The following is a 14,599-nucleotide window of genomic DNA, read 5'->3' as shown; positions in this document are numbered from 1 at the left end:
GCTGGCGGGCGGAGCGGGGGCGGTGCCGGTGGGCGCGGCGGAGCCGGCTTGGGCGGGGGCGCGGGGAGCAAGGTGCGCCGCGCCCCCGCCCCACGCCGCCGCCAGCCCCTCCCCGCGCTCTCGGCGCCCCCGCCCGCCCGGGACCGTCCCAGCCCCTTCCGTCCTCTCTGCTCGGCCGCTGTCCTCCGCCGGCCCCGCGTGGGAGGACGATGGGTCAGCGCGGAAAAAGTGAATGAGGGCGGCGGCGGCGGCGGCCGCAGCCAGCGCCTGACTCCGCCTGGCCGAGCACCGAGCACCGCGGCCCGCTGGCCCGCGGGTACCATGGACGCGTCGGGCGCCTTGGTGGCCAAGCCCCCTACCGGGTAAGCGGGCTTGCGGGCTGGAGTGGGGGTTCGCACGGCCGGGGCGCTGCGCCCGGGCTGCGCGCTCCGGGCAGGGGCGCCGCTCCTCGGCCCACGGGCCCACGCCTGCGGGTGCTAGCGGTGGGAGTGTTGTGTGCTTGGGGCGCCGGGGTTGTTGCTCAGGTAACGCGTCAGGCAGAGGCCCGAGCGCACTTTCCCCGCGGGCTGGGTTTGTGTAGAGAGCCCTTTCTGGCAGAGCCCCCACCTAGTTCCGAGTGTTCGCGCAGCAGGCTGAGGGGGAGGCAGGGGTACACCCGGTCTCCGGCACCAGCTATGTCACTGGCTTGCCTCTTGCGGTGTTCCACTTAAAGTCAACACTCATCAGCCGAAGTAGCCCAGCCCGCTGTTCCCTGCCACATGAAGGGGAGGGTTCCGCGACTTCGAAGGCCCTCTTGGTCGGGCGATCTCGGCAGGTGTGTGCAGAAGGTGCTGTCTGAAGGTGTTCCTGACAACTGTTGCCCCTCCCGGGCCTTTATTCTCCGGTTTCCCTTGACAGTGACCGGGGCTCAGGGGTGAGATCCGTACGGGCCTCAAACCCCTGCATCCCTGTCTTTGAGATTGCACTTCTGCCTAAACCTTTCTGTGTATAGGTTTGCCATCCTCATACCTTGCGCGTAGGGATTATATATCACTTTCAGTGTTCTACTTACAGAAAGAGTAACTTGCCTAATACGGGACAAACAATTTTACCCTTTAGTGGGATCTTGAAACAGGTTGAACCATGCCTGGGCCAACCAGGGCGCCTTCTGCTGCACCGCAGTGTTCGCGAAGCCCTTGCGCACTCGGTGGATTTCATTGTGGGCCTCAGACCTTCGACCTCCCTCTCTTGCCTGGAGCAAATGTGTTATGAGTCTTGCAAATGGAATGAGTGGTTGGGGTGGGCCCTGCACCTGCTCACCGAATGGGCCCACTTTCCACTGTAGCAACTGGATTGTAGGAAGCAGCTTTGGGGACAACAAATCTCTTTTCTTTTGCCCCACTGACTCACACTGCCCAATGCCCATAGGCGGTGTGTTGCCCAAGTGTGTAAAAGGTTTAAAAACTGGTTATTTATTATTAATTCTCCCTTTAACGCCAGCAAAAAGTTTGCTAGGCCAGTACTTCAAATAATCTTGAAGCTGAGGAATGTTTTTTTTAATTATTATTTTTTCATGCACTTACTTGTGGTTATGTAATTTTCTTTGAACAAACCAACCCCCCCCCAAAAAAAAATAAATATGGAAAATCCTTTTCCATGGAAATAGGTATCCCAAAATAACAGTGGGAAACGTGAAACAATTACTTTTAAGCCTGTGACTTTCTGAAGACTATTACATGTGTTTAAGGAGACTAAATTATTTTATCACTATCACCTCATAAATAAATATGAAGAAGAGAACGTTTAAGAGGTCACCAAAACTGTGTCCAAAGACTATCCAGTAAAAACCTTTAAAGGAGCCTGATTGTAGAAGTGAAACCATTTTTTTTCTAATCTTCTGTTATGTAGCAAGAGGTAAACTGAGGTGTGCCATCACAAAATTGCAGAGCACAGATTAGCCTTCACATGTGAGACACAAAGAAAAATTAAGAATTTATATTTTTCAGGAAAGAATTAAAAGTTTAATAATAAGGTAACTTGTGTTAGAATCTGAGGAAAGAAGTGACATTAGGCTTTTGAATATTTTTATTATTTAGGTGTATTGCCTCCTTATAAAGGAGAGAAAGAGCTGTGGAATTTCTGGTTTTAGTACATAATCTACAGCAGTAAGATTCTGTTGATATGTTGCTGAAATTACCATCTCCTTTTCTCCTGGTACGTTCAGAATAAGACAGTGTTTGCAGTGTGCTCGAGGGGAACATTTTCTATCTGACACTCCAAAGGTTGGTTATAAAATCAAACTTCTTGTAAGCTATTTTCCTACATGGCCGCAAACAACTGATGTGATGAATTTGTTACTGTCCTTTTTGTTGACTGAAACTCTGTGTCATTCTTGGGCTGTGTAGAGTTGGGCTGGAATGGGCACAGTGAATTCAGGAGAAGGCATATTTTAAAATTCGGCCTGTGGAGCCCTTTTTGAGGATTACTGGAGGGGCAGGTGGCTTGGTGAATGTAAACTTACTGATTTTGTATCTTAGTAATTATTAATATAGTTACAAAGTTTACTTGGACTGAAATTATATTTTTTATTAGTAATTTAATTAAATGACTATGACTAGCAACTGTCTGGGAAAATGTTCTTTTAGGAAGGAGGCCGCAGATTCTAACCGGTAACTAACAACTATTGTTTGTGGAATTTTAATGCTCAGTTTGGAACAATTTGAAGGGTAATTGACAGAGTATTCTAGAACATAAAGGAAAACTGCCTTTTGGTGATGTTTTAAAAGATATTTAATTCCATATTCTGTTTACTTTTATTTTACCTGTTTGAATATTTATGGGATCCATCCCAGTAGTCACCTGTTGTGAAACTCAGGCTAAATTTTACATTGGACCATGTATGGATAAGGAACAGAAGATTTGGGATTTGGCAGGGTGATGGTTATTTGTTTGGTTCGTTTATTCCCCGTGGAGGAAGCACACATTTTTTGTGGAGTAGAGGAGTCTCTAATGACATGAAATGTCAAAACAGTAGTGCATTTGATCAAAGGCTGTGTTCTGACAGTTTTCTTATGTAAAAATCAATAGGCCTCACAGATATAGCTGTTATTCATTTCTCTATAAATTTATTATTTAATTAAGTTATTAGAAGAAGTAATTTGAAAAAAATTAATTGAAGTGGGTAACAAGCTATTCTTACTACTGTCAACAGCCAATATAATATCAAATGGAGAAGCCCTGTTCTTTATAATAAATAACAGGGGCCAGCCACAATCACATTTTGTATCAAATCTTCTAAGCCTATAGATATTAAATATTAGCAAATTATACACTATCATAAGTTTAGGTTTCTGGACCCTTTTGCTTTTGACTAAAATGTTAATGAATGTGTTTACATTTTTTTTAGTGAGAGCATGTATAATAATTATCTGTTACATAAAACCACTTAATTTGAGCTTTATTTTTAGAAGATGTTACTTCTGAACTAGTTATTTTGGCAATTCATTTAAAACTGTCATCATTAAGGATTAGGGATTTCTCCATGTAAAATGGAGAGTAGGCTAGGCATTTTATTCTTTTGTAGTCATAATTTTTATTAACGAGTATTTGCCTATTTCCTGTCATGATATTGAATAATCATAGGGCATTTTTATTATCTCTCAGAGATTGTGTCAGAATGATGGAGCTGAACTACAATTAAAATTTGATAGAAAGATATTGGTAAAATGTGGAGTCTTTCCTGCCCCTGGGATTCCTGTCTGCTGCCCCTCCAGTTTTTCTCTTATGACCTTCTCCCTTGCATAGGCAGAACAGATTATTATTGGGTGACACTGTGACCCAGAAGGGGTGATGGTCCCCGCCTACATGGAGGCCTGAATTCAGTGGCCCCTTTAATTTGGGATCTGGTAGATGAAGTCATAACTCTGTGCACCCAAGTGTATTTCCAGTTATTAAGAAAGCAATGATTATAGGATATAGCTATACACTATAATAACTAGTTTAAGTTTCTAAGACCTTTGGTACTTTGTTGTTAAATTTATGATTCAATTTGATTTTGCAGTTGGTCAAAAGTTTTAAAAAATGAGCAGAAATATTTGATATCAAAGTAGTGTTTAGATAGAGGATGTGCAAATTCGAAATACAGTAAGTTTGGTTTTCATTTAGGCTTGAAATAAGTAAAAACATTTAACAGAGTTATTTTTTATATGGTGTTTCCCTACAGTCCTTCGTCTTTTCCCATCTACATTAATCATGGCTTCTGTGGATTTTATGTGCCAGTTAATTTTAGTGATGAGTTTCAGTTGCCTTGTTCTATAGCAGAACATAGATTTGATATTTCATGACCCATGAAAAACTTTTACTAATTTTCATTGTTGTATTTTTTCTTTACTTAAAATGTAAAGAAACATGATTTTCATGTATTTAAGTAAATTGTAAATTTTAGTTCTCACTCCTTCTTCATTCCATTCCTTTGTTGTCTCATTTCTACCTTATCACACACAAGTGTTTCTGAATTGTTAAGGGCCTTTCACTGGTTTTCAGCACCTAAATTGATGAGTAGCATTGTCTTAGACCATTTCCCCTTCCTGTTTCCATAATTCTTTATTTTTTACCTGTCTTTCTGAAGTAGTATTAAACAATTTTTATCATGCCTGCTTTATATGGTTTCAGTTGCTTTTTACAAAACTAATGTAATTGCTTTCAAGACCTGATGTTCATTATTCTAGCTTTGAGTTTGCTGTGGATGCTAGAGTGACAAATGACAATGAGACTTCAATAATATATGCAGTTCCTACCGCATGTCTCAGGGAACTTCCCCATGCTTTTGAGCAGAGAGGTGGCTGAGGAAAAGCTGGGAAATACCCTGAGACCTTAAGGATTTTAACATCTGCATCTAGTTGTCCTCATCAAGCTGTGAGCTGCTGCCAACCAGGACCATGTCTCCCAGAGGCCAGGCCCAATTAGAGTAAATGCTTCAGCCAAAAATATTTGTATTAAAACAAACAAACAAACAAACACACTTTTAAAATGAACTGTCAAAATATATTTTACTTAGGCACATTGGATTAGACAAATTCTCAGATCACAAGTACTTTTGTATATCCAATTCCGACTTCCACCCAACCAAGTTGGACCTTTGTAAGTGACTCCAATGGATTTAGAAAAATCATTGAAGTTCTTATCCCTTAAAAAATGACACAAATCTCTCCAAGAAGGAGCCAGCTAGATCAGGAGTCCTGGCTCCTCTTTCTCCCCATTCTTCTCACGGCAGGCTAGTCTTCACTGCCTGAGATCACAGGTGAGGAGTCATTGCCTTTGGGATGTTCCCGTTTGTTCCTTCAGACAGAGGGCAGCAAGGGCATCTGCTCTCCCTGGATACATGGACAGGCTTACACCCACAAGTAGTGCAGGCAAGGGGATCATTGCTTTTCTGGGCCAGGCAGGGTAACTTTCCCTGATTCAGAATGCCTTCTGCTTGTTTGTTAATCCTATTTGACTTTCTCCTATCAAAGGAGACAGGAAGGGTGAGTGGAAAGAACATTGGGTCAGGAATGAGATTTAGGCCCTGGTGCCAGTCATGCAAAATTAAATTTACCCTTCGTAGTGTGGCCTGCAGACATCTCATAGTATGGCTCCTGCAGGTTTGCCCAGCCCAGAGCCCTCTAATAACACTTTCCGCCAGAATGGATATTCTCTATCAGTGCTGCCCAATATGGGTGATACCGAGCACTTGAAATGTGACTAGTGCAACTGAGGAACTGACCTTTTCACCTTATTAACTTTTAATTAATTTAGATTTAAATCGCTGTATGTGAACAGTGACTCCATCGTGGATGGCGAGGTTCTCACCGCTGGTTTTCTTATTCTCCCTTGGCCATCTCAGCTTCCCTTCCAGAATTCTTCTCACTGTCTCAAACTTTCTCTCACCTTGCCCTGGGGGTGGGCTGGGAGGAGCTTTACTCTTTTCCCAGAATGGTTCCTGTCACTCTTCAAGGCTGCACTGGGGGCTTCCTTCTGAGGCCTTCCAGGACTGCCGAAGGATTAGCTCTCTGACACCTGTCTCTCATGGCCCCAAGCCTTTGCCTGTCAGAATCCCTCAGCTGGGGTCATGATTTTCCATTTGCTCATCTCCTACCCATTGCTTTCTGAGCTCCCCAGAGGCAGATATCCTACTCTGTGTCTTCTGAGAATGGCACAGGACACAAACAATCCATAAATGAGCTATTTCTTATTTGATGAGAGAGGGAGTCAGATAAAATAATCTTGGGATTCACTTAAGCTCTAAAATCACATGATTCTAAGTATTCCCAGAATATGCTAAATCCTTCTTTCAGAAAATTGACTTTTTCTTAAATTGCTGCTTAATCTTATTTTTGCCAGACTATATGAGAACAGACAGATCAGTTGGCATGAAAATATTTCTAACGGATGTGCTCTAACTTGGCTTGCCAGCAATGCAACCTTGTTCTTTGCAGATTTGAGAGGTGTTAGTGCCTTATTTTGAGGAACATAAAATGATGGTGGCTTCAAGAGGAGAAAATGTCCTTTTCTCTTAGTTTTAAATGTCCACATAGAAAGTTGGGGAACCATTTTGTTATTTTATTTAGTTTACTTAATTAATTAATTTATTTATTTTTGTAGTGCAGAGGAGTGAACCTAGGAGCACTCTACCACTGACCTACATCCTGGTTCTTTTCATTTTTTATTTTGAGATAGGGTCTCACCAAATTTCCCAGGCTGGCCTTAAACTTGAGATCCTCCTGTCTCAGACTCTTGAGTACCTGGGGTTATGGGCACGTGCTACTGTCCAGTTGCTGCCTCCTTCTACTGTTTCTTTGCCATTGCTGGTGAATGGCCTTCATCTGCTCCAGCCCTGCCTGAGGAGAAGGAGGCAGAAGGGGCACCTGCCCTTGCCTTCAAGGCACAAATTGCACATATTCCTTAGCTCCTGATCCCTTCACTCAGCCATTATCACCTGGTCATTAAAAGAGAGACTTGGAGGCAGGAGAACAAAGCCCTCTGCCAACATAATCTCATGAGGGTCAGGAGGAGCTCACACTTTAGGTGGTAGGACAGGTGGTTATGGTGAGTATGTGGCTCCTCTTCCTCCCACCAGGATTCTGAAAAGACCCCAGGTATCTTGGAAAGGTATGTCTTTGCCAGTTTCCAGCCTCTGCTGAAAAATGTGTCCTTTGTTTACTGAGTGTAACTCGCAGAAAATGGTGTGGCCATGGGTTGACCTAATACAGATATGTTTGGTCTGGCATTTTCGACTGCATCTCCATGACAGTTCTGAGCATGCAGAGGGTACAGACCCTTCACTCTGTTCTGTGACCAGTGAAGTCCTGATGTATACAGCAGTCAGTCCCCATCTATCCACAGGGAGAAAATGAAATCTAGACTGTAATCCTTAAGACTGCTGATAACCAGGGCTTTCTGTCTGTTTTATATCAGAGTGCTAATGTGTTTTTCATGACATCTCTGTTTTCTTGTCAATGTCACTTCTATTTGTTTTTCATAGTGGGTTGAAGCCTGAACAGATGGGGAAGGGGATCCTTAAGCTCCAGCCCGTAGGGTAGTTGTGCCTGGGAAAGTCAGTCTCCTGCCTTCCTGCTGGCTGGAGAAGATAGACAGGTAGGACAGAGGCCTGACTTAAAATGATGGGGAGCATCTGTATAGCTCATCATCTTACTGTTCTCTGAGACCCTAAGCATGAGAGAACTGGAAGAGGACTTTATACTTATGTATGAATATCTCAAATGATTAAATACTTAAATGGCGAACTATAGTTAAGGAACTAGATGAGAAAACCCCTTTGTGTATGCACACGTGTGTGTATGTGGTGGGTTGGCATGAGGTTAAAGCTAACTTCTAGCTCTTGGTAAAACTGCAAGCCACAGAGTCCCAAATCAATTCTGACAGTGTTTTTCCAAACTTAATGGTTTGGGAGTTATATTTAAAAATAGTCTTGGGTGGGAGTGAAAATTGAGCAGAAGTGTACACTTTTGTTCAGATAGCTAATTTTTTAGCTTCTGAATATAGTTTTGTTGGTTATAACTCCACTAGTTAAGAGAAAAATCCACTCATATTCAATAAACAAACCATTAGATTGGAAAGAGATGAATTGACTGTAGCCAGATGTAGACATTTGCCTCAGAGAGTAGGTTCTTGCTAAGACTCCCCATCTGTCTGCCCAGCCATCTCATTGCCTGTAATTATCATGCAGAATTGGTTTTGGGTAGAAGTGGAACTTTGTACCTCCTCCTCAGGGCCTAAACCACTTATTATGTCATAATGGTTACCAGTGTTTTAATAACTCCACTCATGAAAAATGAATTTTTGATACCCTTTGACTCTTGCCTACTCACTGAATTTGATTTAAAAAGTGTTAATTGGGGTACTGAAGTCTGAGTATTTCTCAGGCTATTACAGTCCCCTAAATTGCTATTCTTTACCACTTCTCAGATATATTCAATTGCTTTTAATGGAATGATCCATAGTCAAAGAAAATATTCTGAATGACATTGGTGTGTGAATTTCACAACATTTTGAAAAGTAATGAAAGCTACTTTGGAAATTAGACCACATCAAAAAGATATTTCTTCAGAATATCACCTTGTTATTTGTCAATTTATTTTTACTTACTGTTTTACATTTCTGGCATGATAGGTCTTCTGGTTGTAAGTGTTTCTGGATGGAGGAATTGAGAGTGTTCCTCATGAGGACTCTCCTCATTTCCGTGCTGTAGTCATTTGTGGTGATGTTACATTCTTGCTGACGGGGATGTTTGCCACATGCTTTTCATGCTTATGTATGAATATCTCAAATGATTAAATACTTAAATGGCGAACTATAGTTAAGGAACTAGATGAGAAAACCCCTTTGTGTATGCACATGTGTGTGTATGTGGTGGGTTGGCATGAGGTTAAAGCTAACTTCTAGCTCTTGGTAAAACTGCAAGCCACAGAGTCCCAAACTGCAAGTTTGGTAAAACTGCAAGTCCACAGAGTCCTACAGGAGGTTTGACCCTCCTGTAGGAGCCCTCTGAAGTCAGCAGGACAGTAACTGTCCTCTCCATTTGTAGTCTAGATTGTCATGTGACTCATCAGTCTGGAGTCCAGTGTCCAGTTCCTCATCCCTTGGCCATTCTGCCACACCAACTAGAACACAGAACTCAGTTCCCAAAGTCCCCTTTGCTAGAGCCTCTATTCTGACTTCCTGCAGAGGGGCCGATGGATTTATCTCTCTGCTTAATTTCTAAACTGGTTGAGTGTCTCACAGCATTTTGCTAAAGAAACAGTCACTTGCAAGTGACTTCTTCCTCATACAGGAGCTTCTGTCTTTGTATGTTTGATCATAACAGTACTATTACATTTCTAGGGTGTGGAACTCCTGAGGCTCTTCAATGGTATTTTTTTTTTTTTTTAAAGAAATATATGGTGTTTGGTAGGAGAGGATCGTACTCAGCAGTAGCTGAACCCAGACTTTCCTGCTCCCTCCAGCAGGAGTTTCTGCCTTGATCCTGGCTTATGAATTAATAAACATTGAAAAGCCTCCCCTTTTGTAGTAGAGGTGACTCAGCTCACTTTGTTTTGTGCTGATACATGTAATGAAAGCGCAGAGATCTACTTTTCCCAATAAATGATCTCCCTTCAAAGTAGAAGCTTTGCAGAACTCAAACTCACAAATGCTAATTGTGGTTTTTTTGTGTGTGTATGGGTAGCTTGAGGCAGCCCTTGAACTAAGCTGTGTCTCACTAATGAGCTGGATGATTCTTTCATTGCCTCTTCCCTGCAGATGAGTGGGTTCTGTTGACAGGGGCATGCTTGGCACTTGCAGGGCTTCCAAAGGTTGATGTCTTAGGGGACACTTGCTGAGCAGAAGAGGGAGGAAGAGGTGCTTGGGTTATTGCACCTGGTGTTGCTTATGCTCCTTGGGTCCATTGGTCTTTATTTGTATTAGAGCTTTCTGTTAACTGTGACAAAATACCTGAGACCATCAACCTATAAGGATAAAAGGTTTATTTTGGCTCACAGTTTCAGGAGTTTCAGTCCATTGTTGTTTGACCCCAGGGCCTTTGGGCTGTGGCAGCACATCACGGTGGGGAATGCATGACAGAGAAAGTTGTTTGTCTCATGACAGCTGGGAAACTAGGAGAGAGGAAGGGATGGGGTCCCAATATCCCATTCAAGGGCAAGCCCCCAATGACCTAACTTCCTCCCACTAGGTTCTACCTCTTTAAGGTTATACCACCTCCTGGTACCACCAAGCTTAGGACCAAACCTTTAACACATGGACCTTTGGAGGACATTCTTGATCCAAACAATAGCAGTATTACATCTTGCATTTAGACATTTGGAATAAAGAAATCATTGCCTTCCTTGTTAAAGTTCAATGTATTGAGCACCCACTCTTGACCTCCTATGCATGTTCTTGAGTCTCCCAGGGTTCATGCATATCCCTCAAACTACTAATTTATTTTAAAAAATTGGTTTTAATCACCTTCATAAAAATAGTGTATCCCTCTGTATGATGTGTGACTTAATGTGCAGAAGCCTCAGTTATAATTGTTACAATTGATAGTGGTAGGTGACTTAGGCAAAGGTGGAAGAATATACCTTCGACTCTTTATTTAAGCTGTTGGACTGTGGAAAACATTGCTTGTTAGATGAGCCATGGCAACCCCAGAGGAAAATTACATATTTGAAATGTTTTCTTAATGTTGATTTTTTTCATTTTCTGCATTCAAACTTATGCAGTGTTGTTATGTCAAGAATGAGACTTTAACCAAGGAGTTTAATGGTAAGTAATGACTGGCTTGTTTTTAAAATGGGCTGGTTTTAAGGATAAACTCATGGGGTGGAGAGGCCACATGTTTGCATAACATTTTTACTTAGATGGAGGCAATGGTTTTATAACACTAAACATTCATTGGTGTGATGACATGTTTTTACTTATTCTACACATGTGCTGGTGTATATAATTTCTAAAAAACGACTGTCTGGATAATCTACAAAATACTGAGGAAATCTGTAAATCCACTGGGAAAAGTGTAAGCAAGGCCAAACAGACCAGAGGACCTTTGTATATTCCACTTTTATTTAGATCAGTAGATAAGCTAAATTTTGAAAGGCATGTGTTATGGTTTGAGGTGAGGTGTCCCCCCAAAAGACAATGTGTGAGACAATACAAGAAGGTTTAGAGGTGAAATGATTGGGTTATGAGAGCCTTAACCCAATCAGTGCATTAATCCCCTGATGGGATTAACTGGGTGGTAACTGAAGGTGGGTAGGATGTGGCTGGAGGAGGTGGATCACTGGGATGTGTCTTTGGGGTATAAATTTTGTGTCTGGGAGTGGAGTCTCCCTCTTCTTTCTGATCTTTATGTGAACTTCTTCCCTTTGCCATCCTCTTCCTCCATGATGTTCTGCCTCACTTTGAGCCCTGAGGAATGGCGCCAGCTATCTACAGACTGAGACCTCTGAAACCATGAGCCCTCAAATAAACTTTTCTGTCTCTAAAATTACCCTTGTCAGGTCTTCTAGTCCCAGCAGCAGAAAAGCTGACTAAAATGTATGTCCGTGTTTGTCACATGTAACATCTAAGAGCAGGAGTGAAGAAGAAGCTGCCTTGCCTCTGTTTCTGTGTCTCCTGTCCAGGAGGGTCAGGGGTGGTGTTGCCTCCCATCACCACCAGCAGTACTTTATAGTCAGACGGGCAGAGCGCCTTGATGGCTGCTTTTGAATAATGGACTTTCCCTTCCATGTTCAACTGTGTTTTATGTTTTCATATTTTATAAAAGGATAGAAAGCATTTTTACATATCTCTGTGTTCTGCATGTGAATATAAAAGCATCAACCTGAAATTGTGGTCTATAGTATTACCTTTGTAATGATGCTTGGGAAATTTTTAGTTTATGTTATACTTTATAACCTTCAGATTTAAGAAATACAGGTTTTTGTTGCAGTGATGGGGGAAAAAAAGGGCTTATTCCTGAGACTGCAATCCTATCAGTGATGTGTCTTTATCACAGGTTTGGCATTGCACTGGGAATATTGAACTAATGATTTCACATATGCCAAAAAGTGATTCCCCCAGTTGTTTGGCAGAATGTGAAGATGTTTTAAACATGCATTGATAACCATGCTTTGTGTCCTGTATAATGTCTTCTAAAATAGTAATGGTGCCTCATTTTCAAGGTGTGAAAGGAACTCAGGTTAAGTTCCTGTAGTTTGTAGATTATCACCAGAGTTATGACTCTTTAGGAAAACAGAGAATGGTCTTGTACTTTAGCATCAGAATGTGGCTGTGGTTTGAACATGTTCCCACAAATTTCATGTGTTGAAAACTTAATCCCCCAAATCATATTTTGATAGTGTTTGGAGGTTGAGATTTGGGGAGGTAATTAGCATTTGATGAGGTTATGGGGTAGGGTCCCCAGTCAGAATTTGTAGGATTATAAGAAGAGAAAGAGAGACTCTAGCTTGACCCTTGTCTGTCTCTCCATGTGATGCCTTCTGCCATGTTAGGATATAGCACAAGGCTCTCACCAGATGCCAAGCAGATAGGGGTGCTCTACTCTTGAACTTCCAGGTTTTAGAATTATGAGCTAAATAATCCTCTGTTCTTTGTAAATTTCCCACTCCATGGTATTCAGTTACAGAGGCAGAAAATGAACTAAAAGACAATATACCTTAGAGTAGAAATTCTTATCAGACTTAACTTCTGGCAATGATGGTGTCATTGCTTTATGTGACCTCTCCAAACTGATGCTGGGGATGAGGCTAGATTGTTGACTTTTGCTAGCCAGGCCGGCACTCTGGTTATTTCATAAGAATCTCCTAGCGTAGGGAGAGCACTACACTGGTAGACAAAAGCTGTCCTTAAAATATTTCATTGATGTCAGAGGCTGGGAAGAGGGAGAGGAGGGAAAAGAGGGTGAAGACCATCTGGGACAGCTGAGATGGCAATGACCCAGCCTCGGGGACAAGAGCTTGACCTTACCACCTGCATCACAAATGGGAAGAAAGGGGCAGCATGGCTGATGTCCTGAAGCTCTGCTTGGTGAGTCCCAGGTGCCCGGGTAGCTTGGCAGTTCCACAGCCGTGCTGGAGAGAGTATGACTAGGATAAAGAGTGGGATCAGGGGCTGGGGTTGCAGCTCAGTGGTGGAGCACCTGCCTGGCATATTGTAATGCACTGGGTTTGATCCTTAGCACCACATAAAAATAAACTAATATACAAATAAAATAAAGGCATTGTGTTCATCTACAACTAACAAAAATGGGAAAAAAAATTTTTTTTAAAAAGTCTAGTAAAGAACAACAACCCCAGACTGAGCTGGGGTGGAGTGGAGGGAAGAATTTGAAGACATTCATTCCCTTATTGTTTGCTGGAATGCTGGTGTAGACATGTCACTGGAAGGAGGATAAAAGCCCACACCTGTGACCCGGAAGCAGCATGATACCCTTCCCTGGGCACCATTTCTATTGTTAATAGGATCTGTCCTCTGGCCTGAACTGCCAGGCACCCTGGGCCCAAAGCCATGCATATTCTTCAGCAGGTTCCAGACAGGCCATGGGTCAGTTTCCCTGGCACCTGTGCTAATATACTGGAGATTATTAATCCTGCAGTCATTTTGAAACTTGTGATTTTAAGAAGAAAGAAAAGCAGACAGGAGAAGATAAGTAAAATCTGAATTACTGTAGTCTCTGTCAGTTTGTCTTTTCTGTTCCTCAGCGATATTGAAGCAGAGGATTTGCACAAGTTCTTTGAAACATAATACTTTCTTAACAGCAAATTCCACACCTTCCAGGCAGCCAGGAAGTAGGGCGTGGCTGCATGTGACATTTCCCAGCAGCCCCACTGCATTCCTTAGCGTCTTAAGAATGCCCAAACCCATCTGGAGGTAGTGATGCACAACTGTAATCCCAGTGACTTGGGAGGCTGAGGCAGGACAATTGCAAGTTCCAGGTAAGACTGGGTAAATTAGTGAGAGACACTGTCTCAAAATTTAAAAAAAGGGTCAAGAATACAGCTCAGTGGTATAATACCCCTGGGTTCAATACCCAGTTCCACACAAAAAAATAAAAAATAAAAATGTTCAGCTTCATGAAGACTGTGCATATGTGTGTGCATGTGCATGCAGACCATGGAAGGTTGTGTTGGCTGTCTTTGGGAAAGTATGCTGTCTGGCCCCAGGGCATAGAGGAACGTTGCTAGTTGCTCACCATTAACACCAGTCTTTAGTTTTTCTGCTCCACACCATTTATTGCTTAGGGTTGCTGTTCAGATGACACTTCCTGACTTTATGAACAATGATTTTGTGCCACCACTTTATGAACAATGATTTTGAAGAAGGGAATGGGAGAAGAGTATCCTGATATAGGGGTGGGAGAGGAAAGTTGAGATAGGAGAAAGGAATTACATGCTAGGAGAAATGGCATGGACCCTTGGGCCTCTGTGTCCTCTGTGTTTTGCTCCAGTAAGGCCACTTCAGACTTTCTCATCCTTTTGGGCAGTGTGGTATCTTGCTTTTCTTCACAGAATGTGTCCTATTTATTACTGTCACCTGCTGAAGTAGGCTAAGAATGTGCTACGTGCAGTGTTAGGATCTATTT

At 42.4% G+C, this 14,599-nt stretch overlaps 1 protein-coding gene across 10 annotated transcripts in view; it reads left to right on the top strand.

Annotated features, from left to right (window-relative positions):
- Positions 1-72: 72 nt before the first annotated feature.
- COBL (cordon-bleu WH2 repeat protein) overlaps positions 73-14,599 on the top strand; it is a 264,580-nt gene continuing 250,053 nt past the window's right edge. For 7 of the 10 annotated variants that reach the window (XM_079150326.1, XM_079150322.1, XM_079150325.1 and 4 more), the window contains exon 1: positions 183-362. In XM_079150326.1, coding sequence (XP_079006452.1) covers positions 322-362 — 41 coding nt within the window. In that variant the 5' untranslated portion in view covers positions 183-321. Of the gene's footprint in view, positions 363-463; positions 828-14,599 lie in introns of those variants that run through there. The other 3 variants (XM_079150327.1, XM_079150317.1, XM_079150320.1) reach the window with 3 other exon arrangements.

This window comes from Sciurus vulgaris, assembly GCF_902686455.1.
Source record: "Sciurus vulgaris genome assembly, chromosome: 8".
NCBI classification, from domain to species: domain Eukaryota; kingdom Metazoa; phylum Chordata; class Mammalia; order Rodentia; family Sciuridae; genus Sciurus; species Sciurus vulgaris.
The sequence above is the reverse complement of the archived record's forward strand: the minus strand, read 5'-3'. Positions and strand labels throughout refer to the sequence as shown.